This window comes from Chenopodium album, chromosome 2, assembly GCF_948465745.1.
Source record: "Chenopodium album chromosome 2, dcCheAlbu1.1, whole genome shotgun sequence".
Taxonomy (NCBI): domain Eukaryota; kingdom Viridiplantae; phylum Streptophyta; class Magnoliopsida; order Caryophyllales; family Amaranthaceae; genus Chenopodium; species Chenopodium album.
Window position 1 is genome coordinate 78,443,256 of NC_137835.1, and position 22,283 is coordinate 78,465,538.

At 29.7% G+C, this 22,283-nt stretch overlaps 1 protein-coding gene and 1 long non-coding RNA gene across 2 annotated transcripts; one reads left to right on the plus strand and one right to left on the minus strand.

The window, feature by feature from the left end:
* The first annotated feature begins 12,578 nt into the window (after window positions 1-12,578).
* Window positions 12,579-13,819, plus strand: LOC145588810 (uncharacterized). The gene is made up of 3 exons (XR_014101621.1): window positions 12,579-12,759; window positions 12,889-12,950; window positions 13,325-13,819. It is a non-coding gene; the product is annotated as an uncharacterized LOC145588810 (long non-coding RNA).
* Window positions 13,820-17,372: 3,553 nt separating this feature from the next.
* On the minus strand, window positions 17,373-19,559 carry LOC145588818 (GDSL esterase/lipase At1g74460-like). The gene is made up of 5 exons (XM_081645420.1): window positions 19,192-19,559; window positions 18,937-19,067; window positions 18,606-18,845; window positions 18,233-18,482; window positions 17,373-17,891 (listed from the first exon to the last, which is right to left on the minus strand). The coding sequence occupies exons 1-5, from the start codon at window positions 19,436-19,438 to the stop codon at window positions 17,563-17,565; spliced, it is 1,197 nt and encodes a 398-aa protein (XP_081501546.1). The 5' UTR covers window positions 19,439-19,559; the 3' UTR covers window positions 17,373-17,562.
* Between the last annotated feature and the right edge of the window lie 2,724 nt (window positions 19,560-22,283).

Below are 22,283 nucleotides of genomic sequence, written 5' to 3' on the forward strand. Positions count from 1 at the left end.
TCTTTAAAAAAAGGCGGAATGAACATTTAGTTATTCAGTAAAGAACATATAGTTGTTTTGTAAAGAACATATAACTATTTTATAAAGAACATCCAGTTTTATATGTTTTTTTTGTAAATCTAAAGAACATTTGTAATATTAGTAAAGAACATGATAATATTAAAGAACATTATTCATATAGTAAATGTACATTTGGTATAAATGATCATGTATGTATATGAAAATGTACATTTTACTGTATTATAATGTACATTGTATTATATTCTAATGAACATATATGTTATATTGTTGGTTACATGTTTTATGTACATTGTATTATTTGCATCATATAAGTATATGAAAAAAGAACATTTTACTGTATTTTAATGTACATTGTATTATTTGGATCTACAACTTTTTCTAAATTTGTCTATTTGCTTGCTTTCTTCTTTGAAAATATATTAATCGGTTGATCTTCTTCAAGAATTTCATTTTATTTCTCATTGCAACAACAAAATTATATCAAAATCGCAATTAATTTTCAATAAAATCAAATATTACAATTTTCAATCAAATTTATAAAAAACAAACACTCAAACTCAAAATAAACAAGTATGAATGTCAAATAAACACGTATAAATGTCGAATTTGGTCTTACCTTTCGTTTTTATTTGTCATCTTGAACAATTTTGGGCTCAAAATTTCGAATTTCTTGAAATTTTGTTTGAGGTTTGAGGAATTTAAATGGGTTTGAAGTTTTGTTTGGAGAGAGAAAGTGAACTTTTGGTAAAAAAAAATTGAAATGATTTGTAATTAATGTATGGTAAAAAAATTAATTATAGTACTATTTATCTATTTTATTATACAAAATTTCTTTTAAAAAAAATATATGTACAAAATTGTTGCATAAAAAACTGATGTACATTACAAATGAACACTATGTTCTTTTATGTATATGTCCATGTACATTATAAATGACTAATATGTTCTTTTATATGACCATGTTCATTAGTATATATCTGAATGTTCATTCCGTCTTTTTGTATTTTGGTGGATGCACCATGTGGATCGTGCATCCGCCTCCACGAACCAACTAGAGCCAACTTTACGAACTATCTTATACGCATGTTCATTTCAACTTTTTTTTTTTTAATTTTTTTTTATTTACAAATTCTTATCTTAAACTATTGTGTGTAATATCAAGACCAATTTAATTATCTTTGATTTATATATTATAGTACTAAATACCTTTAATTACATATTAATGAAAATTATAAAATGAGTATCTATTTGAAAAGTACACATTGGAAAGAGTCTTAACATTAAATCAGACTAGCTAGACTAGAAAAATCAAGATCAGGCCTTAATAAAATCATAATTACCCAAACTCGCCAATATTATAGTTAATAAAATGATACTCATACTATAATGTAGGTTTAAATAATATTAAAAGTTTAATAAAATAACTTTAATAAATTTAAAAACTAAAGAGTATTAGGGTCTGTTCTCATTGACTGAACTCAGTTGAACTGAATAAATTATAAGAGAAGAAAATTAGGAGCTAAACTCAACTTATTAGAGCTGAATTGAACTGAACTAAAGAGTTGTTTGATTGACAACATAAAATAAGGGAAATGGAAATTCATGGGATTTGAGAAATTGAGGAGTTGTTTGGTTGACACCAAAAATGCAAAAATGGGGGAAGTGAAAATTCATGGGAATTTCAACTTCCTACAAAACAAGGAAAGTAAATTACCTAGCCCCCCTAGGTCAATCAAAATTCATGGGATTTCTAAATTCCCACATTACCAACCAAACAAATTTAAGAAATTCCTAGGAATTTCATGAGGGAAATAACTTTCCATGAAATGTAATTTCCTATGGAAATTTAATTCCAATGTTAACCAAACAAGCCCTAAAAATAATTATATGAGAACAGACCCTTAATCCTTAAAAAAAATAAAAAAAATGGGACTTTTACTAAATTTTCCAGATTGCCACCTAAGCATCTAACCTAATTTTATAGGGCCCAACTACCCAATAGTAAAAAAAAGGCCCTTTTTTCCTTTTCCTTTCAAAAAGAAATTGCTCTTCTATCCTTTTTAATTACATCATTCACTTTTTCACTATCAAAAGTTCATCAAATTTAAACTACTGCGTATAGCTTTATTTGGAACTACAAGTGAAAAAGATGTACTTTCTTTATTTTTTTATTAGAGTCTCATTATCATTTTTCACATAAATTAATTTTTTTTTTTTAGATTTCTTAAATCATGTGATTAGAAGTATCAAACTAAATTAAGTGTGTTAAATAACAAGTGAGAGAAGAAGAAAAAAGAGGTTAATAAAGGTCAAAAAGAAGAATAAGTACCTAGAAAGAAAGAAAAATGAGGAGAGATAACATGTTGATGGATTAATAAATGCCAAAAGTATTTTTATAATTTTAATTTTCAATATTTATATTTAGCTATAATTGACAAATACATCTTACTGAATAATTACATCGATTATTATGAAACTGAAGGAATTTTTAATTAATTTGAGATTGAGTATAATTTTTTTAAGGGTAATGCTATATGTAACCCTAAGGGCTATATATAAACATTAAATACACTATTGAAAATTGAATACAGTTAGGAATTCATGACAAAAACATGCATAAATCAGTGTGATTAGTGTTTATATTTTTTTATGATTTTTTAACATTTTACGATTTTCAAGTATAAATTTAATGCTTATATGTTGCTCTAAGGGACTATGGCCCTGTTTGGGAGAAAACTGAAAGCTGAAAGCTGAAGCTGATTAAGTTAGCTGATTTTGACTAGCTGATTTTATTAACTGATTTGACTAACTTATTGTATTAACTGATTATATAAAAGTGTTTGGTAAATAGTTGATAGCTTAAAGGTGATTGAGTATGTGAAATGACCAATAAGCTAATTGTGGGGTAGGTAGTTTAGATAGGATTTTTAATTAAATGAGGTTATAAGTGTCATTTCACAATAATTAATGAATAAGCTTATTGAAAAAGTTCTTAAAAGGGCTTTTTCAAAAAAAGCTTATAAAGCTTATTTAGTGGAATAAGCTCTTTCAATAAGCTTACTACTAAACACTTGTATTAGCTTGTATTAGTTAGTTAAATAAGCTAATATACCCCCAATAAGTTTACTAATAAACAGGGCATGTAAAGCATTTTCATTTTTTTAAAGAACATAAAGGACGACCTCGGGGTCTAATTAAATTATCTTGGATATTGGGGTATATTTCACCATCAGCTTCCACGTGTCCACACCAAAGCCAAGTGTTTAAAATCTAACAAAGAACAAGTCACTGCCAGTGTACATGACTTTTCATTGGCACACGTGTCCCTTTTGAAAAAAAATACACTAAAAATATAAATTAATCAATAAATTGTTTACAATATATTGACAAAGTGTCGCCATAATCTTTATCTCTTTCGGTGTTAAAAAGGGCGCATGACGTGGCAAAATCATCAATATTTTAATAATAAAATACAAATAATGGGGTTATAAATCAAGTATTATCAAGATATTATTAAAATGAAAATAGTAACTCCAAAGTTCAAAAGTGATTTCCACATCAGCACAGTAAAAGATACCACTTTTAATTTAATACTATGATTAATTTAATGAAAAAGATTATATTATAAGACATAATATCATAGATTAACATTATGATTATAAGAGAAGGCCGCGTGTATTATTAGAGGCCCATTTTATAAGCTTGTTTAGTTGGGTGTATAAAAGGTAAAGTTGACATTGACATATTATTTGCTTTAGGTCAAAATCCCATGAACAGGGTTATTTTAAACTTGGAATTTATGTGAGCCAAGTATTTTTTTCATACTTGTTAGATCTCATTTATGAAAATTTTATTCAGTGGATTGAGATTGGGAAATCTTGCTATATACTTGCGGCTGTCTATGCCTCTTACAAAAGTATGATCAATAAGACAATAAAGTGTTTTGTTAGCTTATTTGGTATGGTTTTGGGGAGCGATATGATTCTTGTTAATTTTTTGTTTGAATAAGGCTATTTAGAAAATTGTTTGATGGTAACTTTGATCGTTTGTGTAAAAACTTTTTATTCACGAAAGGAATGTTGGGCGGATAAAAAAAATGTGGATATACATATAATCATGTATTAAACTTGTTCGGATCGTCAAAAGGATTCTATAAGTATTAGCCGTTGTTTAAAAAATCAACGGATGTTAGAATTTCACCTTAAGTTGATATCCTATGTTAACAAAACTTTTTAATAAAGGTATTCGTCAATTTTGGTTATAAGCTAGGGGTATCACTGTAACTTCAACAATGAAGCTTGTAAACGGTAGAATAACTTGGAGACGGAGTTAACTCTTGTGGCTGTCATTCAATGGAGAATGAAAAGCTCATCTTCAATGAAGAAAAAGTAAAAGCTCTATTTTATCGGAGAAAATGATAAAGTGAAACACTTACTTTTTGGGGTTAACCATATTTAATTTCTCCATTTTTCTTAGGGTTTTCGTTTAATTTGGCTGATTAATGGTAGTGTTAGAGACTACCATCTTGTTGTTTGAGTATGAGGGCGGGTTGGGCTAATGGGCGTGATGGTGGAAGTTAATGAGGCAAATGCTTTTGAAGGAAAGTGATGGGTCTTCTTTGGCTTCGTTCCTCCATTTTCAAAGGTTAGTTCCGAATCTTCATCTCTTTATGGCTTCGTCCCTCCATTGTCAAACGAAGAAAATGGGTCTACTCTTTGAAGCCTTTACAGACGTTGTTTGACGGAGTAAACGTAAGTCAACGTCATCACCAAAGGAAAACTGTAATATTTAACAATACTTGCTCAGTCCACGTTAGAAATGAGAGGTTATAAACACAACTTTGTTAATATGGATGTTTCTACTATGGTCACTTTTATTATGACCATTATTATTCTTGAATCCTATTGGTTGATTTTTCCTTTTTTTTAAAATGGTTGGTCAAACTTCTTTTTTATTTTATTATTTTTTAAATCATTTTTTTTTTCTAGAAAATAATTTTTGATTTTTCAAAAAGAAAAAAAAAAACATTTTTGTAATTTTTTTTTTTTGAAAAACTTGTAATTATTTTATTAAAATCAGTTTTATTATAAAATCTGAAATAAGATTTAATTAAAATAATCAAAAATCAAAAAAAAAAATTTTCTTCATTGTTCTTCGTTATTTTTCAACATTCTTCAAAGTTCTTCATCCATGAATGAAATTAATCACCAATTCATGATCTTTGTCTCGCAAACACAATCGCACATCAACAAAGATTAAAAATATGACCCGATCTACACAACCTATGCAAAATTTTAAATTTTCTGAAATCGAGGTTCTAGCAGAGCGAATTTGGGTTTGTTTTTAATCCTAGAATAATAGATTTTTATTGGACAATCTCAATTAAAGGATGCAAAAGTTGAGATCTTATGTAATCGAAATTAAAAATTTTAAGTTTTTCGTTAATGTGGGTTCGCCAGGAAAATTCAAGAAGAAAATGTAACATATTTTCTTCAAAATCCTGTTAAATCGAAAAAATGAAGATGAAATTTTAAAACTTTTTTTTTGTATTAGGTTTTCACCAATATGCTAATAGAACATTACTTATAACAAACAGATTTACTGTTTATTCGTTTGCGACCATAAAGAGTATTATAATCATATTAAATGCTATGATTATGACATTTAATTTATGATTATATTTATGTTATCATCAAAGAAATTCATTAGATTATCAATGCAAATTTAATTTAACTATTAATAATTGATTTGAATTACATTGAAGACTTTAACATATTAATTATCAACAAAAGGTTATGACCGTGCACATTATAGGTCATTACATTATGAAACGATATAAGCCAAGCTTATGTCATGAACTATTTATATAGAAATGTAATTCAACTACTTAAATATCAACTAGAGTCGTGATTTTTGCGAATTCAAAAAATAATACTATAATATTGTTTTCCAAATAAAAAGATATTCAACAATTATATATATGGTTATCATAACAATTGAAATCTAAATGTCTTTCAAAATTTGATAAAAGTTTCTAGACAAAACTTATGTTACAAATCTTACAATATGTCAATTTTAAATATCATGCCTTCAATAAATTGAGTTATTATAGTTAATTATTTATCATCATTAATTGTATTCCATATATTGATACTATCCTTATATATTGATATTTAACTAGTTGGATCACATTTCTAAATAAAAACTTTGTGACATAACTTTGGCATATATCGTTTCATAATGTAATGACCTATAATGTGTATGGTCATAACTTTCTATTGATAATAAAAAATGTTAAAGTCTTAAATAATGTAATTCAAAACAATTATTAATAGTTTAATTTAATTTTTATTGATAATCTAATGAAATTTATTTGATGATAACATAAATATAATCACACATTAAAACTCATAATCATAGCATTCAATATTATTATAACACTCTTTATGGTCGTGGACGAATAAACTATATACCTACTTGTTATAGGTAATGTCCTATTAGCATATTGGTGAAAACCTAATACAAAAACAAATTAAAATTTAAAATTTCATCTTCGTTTTTTTGGATCAAAAAAGGTTTCGAAGAAGATATTTTACGTTTGCTTCCATGATTTGTTTCACGAACCCAGATTATCGAAAAAGTGAATATTTAAGATTTTCAACTACATGTAATCGCCAATTTCGCATCCCTTGATTGAAATTATTCAATTTAAATGTATTGTTCTAGGATTAAGAAACAACCCACACATATTCGAATGCGTATGAACTCCAATTTTAAAAAAAAACAAAAAAATAAAAAATCGTACATGGTGTGTAGATCGGGGCATGTATTCATTTTCCGCCCGAAGCGTGAGTTAATTTAAAAGACATAGATCATGAATTTGTTGTTAATTTCATCCATTGATGAAGAAACTTGAAGAACTTTGAAGAACAATGAAGAACTACGAAGAACAATTTTTTATTTTGATTTATTTAATTTAATCTTATTTTTGGATTTAATTAATAACTGATTTTAAGTAAATAATTTCGAAAATCACAAAAAGGATTTTTGGAAATCAATAATTATTTTTTGGAAAAATGAAAAAGAATTAAAAATGGTAAATTCTAAAAATAAGGTTTGACCAAGATTTTTTAAAAAAGCAAAAATTAGCCAATCATAATTAACTATAGTCATGGTCATAGTGAGAGTGACCATACTAGAATTTTTATGTTAATATAGGATAAAAGTGGGGGTCGACTCACCCAAATGCACTCCAACTTTTCCCTAAAAATCCACCTCTTGTTTTCACATTACCACCAATTCTAAGACTTTGAATTCAAAATGTGTGGTTAGAATTCAACTCTACCTCGGTATCTTGTATATGTAAAAAAATTTAATCTTATGTGGCTCTTTATTATTTGTGAAGTGTTTACTAGTTAGAAAATGTCATTTCATAGTAATTCCCTTTCATTCAAAGTACTATGATCAACGAATGAAAAAAAAAAAAACATAGTTGTGGAAAGAAAATTGTGTAATTTCCTTTAGCTTCTTACTAAAGACTACTAAAAAAAAATTGTATGTTGTCAAAAAAAAAAAAAAAATTGTATTATTTGGCTTATACTTTCTTTGAATTCTTATAATGTGGCCTAATTATCCATATTTATATTTGTATCTATATATCAGTAGTAAAATGATACAAAGTATAAAAAAAAGAACTTTTGTTATTATGCTATGACTTGTCCCTCCTACTTTTCACATTACCATATTTTTATTAACCACACTGTAATTTATATTTTTATATTTCTATTTTTTCCCTAACCATATGTCTTTTCATTTTTATTACTTCGTCTACTATGCCAATTTATTAAGCTCTCCCCCCCCCCCCCTTTCAATTAATTACTTTCACATGTCCTACACTAAATTATCAGTAATTATATTTTTTTTTAAGGTTGCATTAACCCTTTTTAAATGTTTGATTTAATTACATTCATTAAGGGTCTGTTCACATTTACTTGATTTTAGTTCAGTTTAGCTCCAATCAGTTCAGTTCATTTCAGCTCCAATCAGTTCAGTTTAGTTCAACGCTTAATTTCTCTCTCTCATAAAATATTCATTTCAGTTCAGTTCAACTCCAATCAGTTCAGTTCAGTTCAATTCATTTCAGCTCATTTCAGTAAATGTGAACATGCTCTAAGATAAAATGTAAGCTTGATTAGTTTTATCTTATCTTATGATAAGAACTTAAGCACATATAGATTAGTTTTATGAGTTTATCACAATCGCATTTTAAGATTCAGTTTGGACATAATATGGGCCAAAAACCTAGTTAAGGTCATGTATTATTAATGGACATCCGAGGTTATGTGTTCAGTCAAACAGATATAAAAATGTAAGACTGATCTTTCTCATTTGATATTATCTGGCCCATAATCCAAAATCCAGCATGTCTCTGCTGGAATCGGCCCAACTTATACCTTAATGCTTAACAAACTCATCTATCTTTTACCATTTCTCTAATTTTTTTTCTTCATGTTTTTAGAATTCCCTTTGATCTTTAATGTCTTTTTTCTATCTTGATTGTACACCTTTGTCATTGCATTATTTTGACAATAAATATTTGTAGATGCATATTAGCAAAACATAATTAACGGTTGTATTTTATTGTAATAAACTACTCATTGAATTATTGAGATAAATTAAATAAAACCCAACAAATACAAATTGGTTTTGGGCAAATAATTAGACGGGGTCGAACAATTAGTTAATCCTTTGATTATAATGAGATGAATCTATCAAACATGAATCACCTTTACAGATGCAACAATTCGATACACCTCATTGAAGAATACTGTACAACATGTTGATAGAAAAGAGCTGGTTTAAGAATACTTGATATGCATCAATGATCGTAACTTCGTTAAAAGGAAGGTTCAACTTAATTTTACTTAATTCAGATCAGATCAAATAAAAAATAGTTTAGACATTCTTTATTCTTTCATGTGTGGATTTTATATCGCTTAATATCTTAAATTTCGTGATTAAAGAACTTAAGAAATTACATGGATAAAATACGGGATTAGAATTTTGTTAAAACAGGATTGGAATTTTGGGTCCGTTATTTTTTGGGCCTTAGAAGGAGTTGGGCCTTATATGAAGGTAGTCATATCATGTGGCGAACTACATTAAAAATTTCTAACAAAACCCAATTTGATATATTTTTCTTTATAAACTAGTTTTGTGCCCCGTGCGATGCCCGGGTTGTTTATTAAATTTTTAAGATAAATTTAAAATCTATGCTTTTCTCACGATTTGCTATCTAGTAGGTATGTAATGACTAATAATAACATTGGTGAAAATGTTCGATTTAATACATTAAAATATATATATATATATATATATATATATATATAAAATTAGCAAAAAAATAAACTAAATGTTCAAAGCACGTTGGATTGACCCGAACCAAAAACTTTGGGCAAGGGTTGAACATTTCTTGACTCATAACCTGAAGCGACCCAATTCAAGATGACTCATGACCCAACCCTAATTGACAGGTCTCCATTCTATTAGATTGTGAAGTATATAATAATAACCGATTAGTATATATTAGACTACTTCCTTTGCTTTAAACTACTTCCTTTGCTCCAAAAAAATATCATGATACAAAAAATAAATTTATATGATAATTTTGAGAATTATAATCTAATAAATTTTTGAATAAAATTATAATTCAATTTATATATTTTATCGATAATAAAACTCTAAACTAACAATTTTATCCTAAAATTATATTCAAATAAAATTCTTAATTAGCTTTTTTATCTTATAAAGTCTATTTAAATCCTATCAAACGTGGCGCGACACTTGGTGAAAAGTTGGAACGCCAAGTGTCGCAATCTCGTGACCTGACTAAAAGTTTAGCTTTATATATTAGTTATATGATTATAGTATCCATAAGGTGAAACTTTGGTCTCCCATAAAAAAAAAAAAAAAAAAAAAAGGGTTAAACTTTGGTCAAATCAGGCAATCATATCATGTTGATAAAGCCAGATACGTTCGGACCATATGAAATAAGCAAAAATATACTCAATTGAACAAACCCTTAAGGACTATATGGAAAGGGTTATTGTTTAAAAGGCTTCACCACTTAGAAATTTGTTTACATGGTGACATGTCATAGATTAAGCATGCTTTGACATAGATTTTATCCATATTTAAAAATAATAGTGAAAGGGAACTTTAAGAATGGTTTGAATCCAATATTTATTTACATTATCTATATGTTAGATAAAAAATTTATATGTGAGCTGAGTTCGGACTAGTTATCCTACATGAAAAAAGGAGAAGAATAAGAAGAAGGAGAAAGAGAATGACTAACATAATAAGTTAATATAGTATTACACGATTACACTTATCACCAATTAATTTTAGATGAAATAGTATATATTGAACTTAGCTTAAATGGTTTGGACTTTTATTTGGCATGGACTTGTGTGTTGTGTTTCACCCGGTGATGATTTATAAGATTATCACAATCAATTACATGCATAACACAACTTCTCTTATTAGCTCTTTTCTATAACTATATGATGATATCTAACCTTCATTTCCCTAAGCAACAAATCCATTTGCCTACGTATTAGCCCTTAACTATTTGAAAAAAAAAAAAAATACCTTTGTGCTCTAGTATTAAATCTCATTTACAAGTTTACATCATAATACTATAATCTTAAATAATTTATTGTTATTATTTTATCATTTATTACTCCATTTATTTTCATTCTTTATACAGAGTACTTTAAATTTTACGGTAATGCACATTTTTTACCACATACATATACATTAAATATTTGTATAATATGAGTAAAATTGTAAAAAAAATATTTAGCTGATATATACATGTCAAGCCGAATCTAATAAAATCCAAGCTGATCTTAATAGTCAAAATGCAAGGAATTAAAAAGATCGAAGGAGGGTTTTTTATTTTTATTTTGACTGGGTACATAGATTTTAAAGATTGGGACAAGAAGAGTCGCAGTTTATACTTTATGGAATACCGCTAATCCCTGATATGATCATGATTAATTAAACCTAATATCCACAAATAAATATGTGATGATCCAAATTAATTAAGCGTGCCATAGATAGAGGTGATGAACAGCCCCGTATCTGGGGCAGGGCAGCCGGGGCAGCCGCCCGGGGCCCCAGATTGGAAAGCCCAAAATTTGTAGAGAGTTTGGTTTATTTAAAAAAAAAAAAAATCAAAGCCCTTAATTAATGTTTAATATTCCTCCCTGTATTCACGCAGTCACTCTAATGAAATTATAGAAAAAAGATTTTCCTTTCCCAAAACAGTTACTCTCCTAATTAATACCTTTAAAATTTGGCTAGGTTTAATTCTCGGAAAAATTAAATTTATCGAAGAGGGAAAGAGAACAACGGTGGTTCTCTATAGGAGTACAAACATTGGTGACTAAGGCTTAAAGAGATGAAGAATGTTGACAAGAATGATGAAAAGGGATTGAGTAGATGCCGTAGATCGTTAGCAGAGATGATTTCCATTGAAATGCTTTAAGTTATTCATGATGACCTCTTAATCTTAAAGGTTCAATTTTTTGTGATTTTTTTTATGTTTTTAATGTATAATTTCACAAATTTGTTATACTATGATTTTTTATAAGCTATCTTTTTGCCAAGAATTTTGGAGGGTGTTGCTAGTATTTAAGCATGTAGAATGTTTTGAATTTCATCTTGATTAAGTTTTTTTTTAAATAATTTTATCTTAATTTAAGTTATGTCTTTTGATGTATATATAGTGCTATGTATGGTGGACGCTGATTAAGTTGGAAAAGAAATGAATATTTTTTTCCCAAAAAAAAAAAAATTATGTGAAAATTTTCAGAAATAAGTTACTCAGCATTATTTTTGTTGTAAGTCTTGTAACTTAAAAATATTCATTTTTTTTTTGGTTTTTGCATACCCTTGAAATTTAGAATTTTTAACATCACTTTTTAATTAGGGCCCCAAATCATAAGTTTGCCCATAGGCCACCAAAATCTCAGAAACGGGGCTGGTGATGAAGGGTGTGGACAACTTAATTGCTTGCTTTGCTAACATCCATCATCATCATCATGCTCTTGTCACCCTCCACTTTTATACCTTTTTACATCTTGCCTGCTCCATCACCATCTTCACCCATGATCATCATTGTCTTTTTTTTTTTTTTTTTTTTTTTATATTTTTTTTTATTTTTTATTATTTTTTTTAAAATAAAAAAATAAGACCATTTAATAATCTAATTTATAATATTTTTTTTTTTTTGTTATTGATTTAACACCCATCTTTGACCTTTTTAGTGGTTAACATATGATATAGACAATGCCCCAAAAAGCTAGATTTGGCATAAGATTATATATAACAATATGACATAACTCATGAAAAATAATAAATAGTATAATTAATTAATTAATGTTTGTGATATTTTTTAAGACAATCTTTTTATTTGACTTTTTTTGATATTGATTGCTTACCCCAACCTCACATTACACATACACACTACACCTTCCTTTTATCCCATTTGAAGAATGTATATAAATTGCACCACTTTGCCTTAAAAAATGACCAAACCCAACAACTAAACTACTTGCTTAGCTTGCTCTTACAATATGGCATTGCCTAAATCTCTTCTTTGCTTGCTTGTGATTGTTGTTCTAGGATTGTCTAGCATCATTGGTAGCTCGAATGCTGTCCCTATTACAAGTAAGATTTATTCATTTATTCGCGATACTTATAATGACTAATTATGTTGCTTATCTTTGTGTTTTTCAAGGTTGTTAGTTGTTTATTGTTAATGATAAACCATTAATTATTATTCATGTAATTTTGTAGGAACAAAGAGTCTAATGCATGAAAGTTATGCAAGTATCCAAGCTTCAATGAACTCTCATCTGGTTAGTTTCCTTTCTTATTTGTATCATTATATTAAACTAGGCATAATTAGTTGGACCGTCCAATTTCCAAGATCCAAATTAAATTACACTATTTTCATTGATAATCTAAATTTACAATATATTGTGGTTAGAGCTTAGTTCGTTTTTTCACTGGTTTGTTTAGGGCTTGTTCATTACCGTTGTATTTTTTTTAAAAATAAACTTGACTAACTTTAAAGTCATGATACACCTTATATTATTTCAAAATGAAAACCCGACAATAATAATGAACAAGTTCTTAGTTTGAATTAAAAACAAGAAACTTAACTTGACATATGTTATAACAAATTGAAAATCTAGTGTGTTTAAAGATGTTACTCTTCCAAATCATACAGAATGGTGGTGTAGAGGCAATGCCAAAGAAAACATTCATGGAACGACGAAAGCTAGCCGATTTCGAGCTCGAAGACTACCCAGGTTCAGGAGCAAACAATCGCCACACACCAAGGCCTCAGTTTAAAGAGTGTGCTGATTGTTAGAGAGATGCATCCCTCAAAGGCCAAAGGCAAAGAGAGAACATGCATAAATCTGATTAAGGGAATATTATTAATAATTTGTACTATGCGATCTATATTTATTAAGAGAATATTGTACTTTGGTAGTGAATTTTGTTACCACTAGTATTATGTATGGTATGATCTTAGATCGATACTAGCTAGTATATATGTGTATATATATTTATATAAGTGATATTAGGGAAATATCAGCATATATAATTAATAATTTGCTGGTTAATTGAGTCTAGAATAAATCTGTAATAGCTAGAGTACGTACTCATTATCAGGTTAATTTATGTTAATTTGGTATAAGAAGTAGTCTTCAATTCATTATATTATGAGTATTTTTGTCAAATTGTAGTTTTGATTAGTTGCTAAATTTTAAATTTATACACGGAGTCCTTCTTGATCTAGATGATTTTCATCATATAACTGGTTAGTTGTACCTTACAATGTACAACTTATGCTACGAGTATTATTTAAGCCATGTGCTGATGTGCTCATAAAGTACAAGCACATAGACAAAGAAATAACATTACTAGTTGTACTAATCAGTTGTACATAGAAAATTGATCTTGATTTGCATCCTCAAAAGGTAGAAGCAATATAGCATTGTCATACAAGTAATTGGATATGATCAGCTTAATTTATTATATATGATCTTTAATTGAAATTTACATATTTCGATTTTAGAATTATAATAAAAATACTTGTACAAGCTAACTTAGCTTGTTCATTCTCTTTGATCACATTCCAAACCTAAATTATGCATGCCATTGTTAATTAAACGACATTTTAAGGGATTGATGAGCTACTTACATTGATCAATATAATGTCCAATCGTCCACAATTAGCTAATTGTCTATACTGTGGGCTTTGTCTTTCTTTTCATGAATTTCTAGACTGTTTTAAAAAGTGAAATTAATTAGAAAACACGCACTTACAAAAATAATGGATGTATGATATACCCAAATGTATACTAGAGTTAATAAAATTGTTGCAAAAAAGCAGTTTCAAATGAAAAAAACAAGTACGAGTAACTCATTATTTAATTATAGCTATTTTTAGATATTGTGAATAAAACTTATGCAATCTATGCTCTTGTCGCCCTCAAATAAAATTTCTCCATGACTTTTTGCTAACTTCCAAGCTTTTAAAAAAAATTTGATAACGAAAAAAGGTGCAATGCATATTTACTTGACAAACTAAGTGATCAAGACTTCATGAGGCAAGACCCTTTACACCTTTTCTCCATAACAAAGGTTCAAAACCTTTCACACACATTAGATCTAGCTTATGACAAAGTCATATAATTACATGTTTTCCACAAGTTATATGACTACATGTAAACGAAAATGACAATTTTCTTAGCTTAATCATTATCAAATAGTTAATAATAAGCTAAATTGTACACTAAGTATCATGTCGTACTTTGTGATGAATTACAACAATCTAGGAGCACATTAACCATTGTCAAATGGTAATAATTAGCTAGCCAAGCACACAGAGTATCTTGTACTTTGTGATGAATTACAACAATTTAAGATCACGTTAAAATTAAAGACAACGCTTATATACTAACAATTCTAGTTGAGTTAGTTATTTGACAAATAGTATCATGTATCAAACAATATCATTATTTCAGCGTGTGCACACCATTTACACAGTGTGAAGGAGCTTGTATACCTCATAACTAAGAAACTTATTCGAAGTTGACGTGTAAAAGATCTAAAAGCAGAGAAATAGGATAATCAAGATCCATAATCAAGCAAAATGATGTGAAAAAAATATCTAGAAAGAGTATCTTGTGTAGTTTATGTAGTAAGTGGAGAGGTGGAATTTGAGTATTAATCCACTTTGTCACCACTATCAAATTTTTGAGTTGCTTCTTTTGTCTCAAGGCTTTTTATGCCACTCACATGGCAAAGTTGCATAATAAGTAAAAAGATCAAATTCTTCTTTTTGTTTAGTGGGTCTCAACGGTTCATCTTTTGCCAGCAAATTAATGCTCAAGAAAATGACAATTTGAGAAATTTGATCATATTTTACAAGGCCCATATAGTTTGTTGGGCATGCTCTAAAAAAGTTGCATTTTATTATGCTAATGTAAAATTTGGCTCATTTCCTCTATTTTGATTCATCATTTCCACCCACTTATTTTGACCACATGTCAATATAAATTCATATGAATTACCTTAATGATTACGAAGTATAATTTTGGGTATTATTGTAATAATGTAATATTCTTGCCTCATATTTTGTAACCATGACTATTCTTATGATGATGATAATTGACTTTTTCTTCACTCTACCTATAAAGTAGTTGACTTAACAACTCAAGGTTGTCTTAAACTTTCTTTAGATGGTCAACTAGCAACCTATTAAAAGAGATTTTCTTACTTTCAGAAATAACAAAACTTTAAACATTCTTTTTGTATTTCTTTGAAGAAATATACACGAGTAGATTAGGTTCGTTTCATTTCAATACTATGATCTAACTTCTCTAATAGAAGGAAATAAAAAAAATAAAATCTATTTGTTGTCAATAGTAGGATCAATTTCTTGATGACTATCACTTAAAAAAAAAAATTTCATTTTCCCCATAATTTAATAAATGGGCATAATTGTGGCAAAGAAAACAAATTACGTAATACCATCATCACCATGTAACATCTCACACATTACGTAATACCATCATCACCATGTAACATCTTACACTAGCGAATGTAAAAGTAGGGGGAGTTTTGGGATATAAGGAGATGTATTTGACATTGAAGAATAAAGGCTAAAGGGTTACTCTATCATATGATTTTAAGGTGGAATTTTATTTGATTTATAAAGTGGACTTTTGTGGCGGGTGTGGTCCAAGTCTGTTTAACAACTTGTGACCCATGTGGGAGAATTAAAAATGAAATAAATGAAAGTTATATAACACTTAAATAGACCAGAACACAATATATTTCCCTAAAACAAAAAATTACTGACTTTATTTAAGCAACGAACATGTGCAACTTCATATGGCAAAAGTTGATTCATTGTTCAAACCCTCGTAAAGGGTTTTAATCCAACTTCCCCCCCTATGTGATGAATTGTTAGAACGATTATAGTAAAATCTTAAATTAAGGTGTGTGAGTGTGTGACTATAAAGCTTTAACTTATTAGTGTGTTTACAATTTGAAGAATGAGCTACATAGCCGACAATAGTACAATGGTACATTGGTACCATTAGCAAGTGGTAAAATTGGGTGGGCCTAGCTATGTACTATGTTCTTATCCATAGTATGCCCATTATTAGATGGATTTGATGTAAAAAATGACCTGGCCCGAAACACTTTACTACTACATGAGCTATAACGCCTATAAGCCTATAAACCCAAAAAAAAAAAAAAAAATAATAAATAAAAAATTAATGTTGGTACAAATTTTAATCATGAACAAGCCATGGTTCATACAGACCCCTGGATGAGAGTGAGGGATAACTCATATGGATAGAGTTTCCATCTCGATTTTAGGAGATTTTGGGATCGATTCTCATCTCATGTCCTTGTGGCTCTCTAAACATCAAATAAAATATATAAATATATAGCACCCTTAGATCCGCCATTGTTGCAATGACAATACTCTTCTATCTTAACTTTATCAACGGTGTATGTTATTACTTACTCGTATTATGTAGCCTTCACATGTATTTCGATTTTCTAATCCAACTATAATGAGGCATTTGATATTCTATGAGATAACCCTTCATTGTTGATGATTGGCTATTTGGTTATCTGCTTTTGGATCTTAGCTTAAGAAGGTAATATTAGTAGTATACTTTGTAATACACAAATTAAATGTTAACAAATGAAATAATTTTGAATTATGCAAGTTATATATTATAGTTCATTTTCATTTCCTAGATATCAGTGGAAAGAACAAACAGTAAAGAACTAAAATTCCACCAAATGTGTACAAAATGAATAATACCTCAACTTATGGACCTTTTTTTTGTTGACCTACCAATAACAAACCACATCAATAATAATCATAATATACTTAAACTTAAAAATGCACTCCATTGCTAGGAGAACTGATTAGCTACTAGCAGAAGGAGCATCAGCACCAGAGGGACCGTCAGCGGCCGAGGGTGCATCAGCAGCGCCTGAGGGAGCATCGGCAGCAGGGCCTAATGCTGGTGCAGGGGAAGGAGAGCCGTCGCCATTGTCATCTTGGTTAACCCTCGTAAACTTGAACTTCTTTATGAGCTCCTTAGCAATGATCATGTTTGCACTATCACTTGGATGATATTCGTCCCAAAACACATATTTGCTCCTATCCTTGCACAATATTGATGCTGGAACACATGTCAATGCTGGCCTAATTCGTCCAAATGAACAACACGGCGAGTCTGAATTTGTAAAACCTACAATTTACAGAGTAAATGTCTTAGGAATTATCTTACATCGAAGATTAAGAAATGACATAAAAGGGTAACTTTGCATTTACTCAAATTGTACAGGCCTTGTAAGCCTAAGACAATGCTGATAGATTATAAAACATATTCCTATGCTTTAACTATCTGTTTAAGCTTTTGGTTGAGTTGATCTTTTAAGATGATGTCATAATAATAATGTTAGCAACATTTAGCTATAACTGGACGAGTAGAGTCATGTTATGTACTATCTCCGTCCCTAAATGACCTGTAATTAACAAATGTCGCCTATTTGATAGAGACGGAGGGAGTTAAGTTATGATTCTACTTACCATATCTGTTAGGATTTTTGATGACATCGTCGACAACATCAAAGGCGTCACCAAATTTGTAGGTAGCATCAGTGAGACTTGTTGAGAGTTCTTGCATCATCTTGTCTGTTGCTTCATTGAATTGTTTGGCTAGCTTGTTTGTTTTATCTTGGCATTCTCCTGATGTGCTGAGCACCCTTTGAAGTGGGATGCAGCCCATGGGCCCAAGCCCAAATACCATCAACTTTCTTGCTCCTAGACCATGCAATATCTACACAAATAATAATATATCATTACATTTGGTTTAAATCTGTTTGGGTCCGGTCATGTTCAAGTATATTGTTATTCCGTAATACATTATTCAATTTGATTCAAAATTGATCGAGTGACATACCTTGAGTTGATCTCTTAAGGTTCCAACTAAGTAGTCCATGAAGGAGTTGTCATTATACTTCCAAGAATCACTATAGACCGGCATTAGGTAGTTGTTAATGAAGTCATTACTTCCTAATGCAACCACATAACGAGCTTCTTCGAAGAATTTTCGAGACTCATTTTTGCCAATTTTTCGAGCAATCAACTCTTGGGTTCCTTGGAACAACTCGATTTGCTTGTACATACATAGCCTTTGAATCTACAAATGCAAGAATTTAATTAGATTGCTTAAAAACTACTACGTATTTATAAGTTGTGTTAGTATTTACGTAAAAGTTGTTAATACTTACAAAATAACCACCAGTTTCATTCAAGATGCCACCACCACCAGATGCATAATTAACACCATTATTCAAAATTGTATCTTCATCCAAATTCGGATCCAAAAAAGCCGGTGGTCTTGGCAAACCCATGTCATCCCCTGCATATAGCGCGTTAATTAAACTTCATAAAACTTATTTTCAATGAAATATAACAAGTATACTAGTTGATGATGTACATGATTATAAATTGTTCAAGACATTAAAAAAATACGTAGCACGTACCTATAATATCAGACACGGTACGACCATTAGTAAACCTTCCATTAGGCAACCCGTTACCAAAATCGATACCATACCAAGGAAGATTGGCTTTTGCTAGACTTTTAGGGAGTTGCTCATTATTGCCCACATCCGAGAGCGAATCTCCAAAGATAAATTGTACAATTCTACAATTGTACCCGTCGATGACACAACCTAAAATCGTTACAATCACCAACGTTAATGTCACCACAAACTTCATACTTAGCATCAATTTCTAGCTCGTAAATGAAATGAAACTTGGTATGATTATTGTGTTTGTTTGGAGGAAATCGCGGTCTAATATAAACATGTAAGGGTGCAAGAAGTCATTGCTAACCGAGATTAAAATGGGCAAGAATATTTGAGCTAGGAAAATCATGATAAGTAAGAGTGTTTTAAAGAGAAGAGAATGAAAAAGAGTTGGATGAACAAACAGGTAAAGATTTCAAACCTACTGCAACTAACTAAAAATGTTGTTCATGAGATGGGTTATGGTAGTTTGGGTAAAATTTGTAACAAAATCTTGAATTTAATATTAGGGAGAATGGCGTGTTTAGCTTAAGATGTAAATAATTTAAGGAGTAGAAATAAGTTGGCGTCATTATAAGTCAAAGAAATTAAATTTTTTGTCATACTAGTGTAAATACTTGATTTTTGAGGAAATGCTTTGTTTAGTAACGCCTTAATTGCGACATATCATTTGATATGATCTAAGTTTGAGGGTTGGTCCGTGAAATAAGAGTTGACCAACCAATTATTCATCTATGCTTACATATTTGTACTATTCTAGAAAGAGGTTATGTAAGTATTAAGAATACGAGTAATATATATAGTGTAAATGACGGGTTGAAGGGTGTAAATAAATAACTCGAGCATTGAAGACGCGTCAATGAATAACATGACACAGAACTAGCTACTTTGAGCTGAGCCATGCATGCATACTCTGTGGCGATGCTCTCCTAATTGTCTGTTCTCTTACGTTGAAAATCAGTTCAGTTCAGTTCAGTTCAGCTCAGTTCAGAGTTCAGTTCATCTCAGTTCAGTTCAGTTCAGTTTAGTTCAGTTCAGCTCAGTTCAGTTCAGTTCAGTTCAGTTCAGTTCAGCTCCTAATTTCCTTCTCTTATAAAATATTCATTTCAGTTCAGTTCAGCTCAGTTCAATTCGGTTCGGTTTAGTTCAGTTCAGTTTAGTTCAGTTCAGTTCAGTTCAGCTCAGCTCAGTTCAGTTCAGTTCAATTCAGTTCAGCTGAGTTCAGTCAATGAGAACATACCCTAAATTTTGTAACATCTTGGATACATGTCAATTTTTTTCATAAAGCTTTCTAGATCCTAATTGTAAAGCACATTTTTTAACATTTCTTTTGCATGAACAAGTCGCAAATGCGTCTTGACTTCCCTAATGCCTCCATTGAGCGAATTAGCTCCAAAAACACAATTATATGTACTTTACATACATACGACAATTATGCTTACATATATATACAAGATAAGAAATACAAAGTAATTATTTAAGAGTTCCGAAAATGGTCACATTTACTAATGGCTTGATAGAGAAATTATGGGATAATATTATGCGTTTTTGAGTAAAATTACTAGTATGTTGTACAAGTATATAATTGTATGATACATTATAAGATTCACATAATTAACAAGGTGTTTGTAGTCTCTTTGTTCTAGTGTATGGCTTTCAAATAATTCGTGTTCAAATCGATTATACATTTCGGCCATTACAAGAAATTAAAGATAATTCCCTTTGTCTTAATTAAACTAGAGCTTACAAAGAAAGCAATAATCAATAAACTGCTAGTTCAAAGAACGAATATTGTGACTTAATCAATTAGCAATATCCAATTGTTTAATGTCCAAGACTCCAAGAGCAGTACCAATTAATGTAGAAATTAGGAGACATAAAGGCTATTTTGTCAAAAGTTAATAAGGCAATTGGCTTGAAAAAAAGATCTTGTCTAATGAAGCTGGTTTTACCTTTATTTTGGGAAATTATAGATAGGAAACCCACTGATAGACACTAGTACTAGTCATTGCCCAATATGCCAACTTAGATTGTTAGATTACATGCGTAAAGACTGGAACAAGAGTTTGGTTGATCTTTTAATTAGTGCTCACTTGCCAATTTTACTTGCACTTTTTTTTTTTTTTTTTTTAATGACAAAACTGCTTATCTAAGAAATTTCGTATAGTTATTAAATTAAAGCAACTAACACATGGTGATTATTGCACCTTTTGCATTGTTAATTGTGCATGTTGGAGTTATGACAATAGTAATGCAAATAGGAGGAAGTTCTTATCGAGCGCTATCTAAGAAGTTGTCGTTCTCTAGGTGATGACATGCAAAAACAAGGTCGAGCTATAGCTCACAGGTGATCGAGTAATAGCTCAATTGCACACGTGGTTGCGGACTTGCGGCAAAGTCAAGCTATAGCTTGCACACGAGTGAGCGATAGCTTGAATGCATGCCGGTGCCCCAATTTAAAGAAGGTTTAATTTTATGTTAATTTTCAATTCTTAATTTTTTTTTTTTAAATGTTGCAAAGAGCCTTCTTGTTTCTAATGCTCAGCATATTACTCTCATTTACCAATTCTGTAACAATGACATCAATTTAAAAGTAAAAAAACGTTTACCAATTCTCATGCTCATTTTTCTCTTTCAATTCAAGCTTCTATATTAGTTTCTACAATTTTCCATATTCTTCCATCAATTCAAATTAGTAATTTCATAATTATACCAATTCAATTCCATGAAAAATTGTATTGCCTAATTCTCCACTCAAGAAATTTCAACTAGAAAAAAAGTTATTTTCAACCTAATTCCACTTCAACATCCCTGGAAGGGTACTAGCCTGAATTTCAAGATAAAAAAAGTCATTTATCTTCTTATATAACAATGACAATATATTTTATAATGTAACAATGACAATAAATTTTATTATTCTTATCAAACGACTAAGGGCTTATTTATTTTTAAGAACAGGGCCCTGATCCCGAAATAATTGCAACGACCTTGAGTACATTTATGTGTGCATCAGGAGCGCAAAGCCGAGATATAGGTCGCAAGCA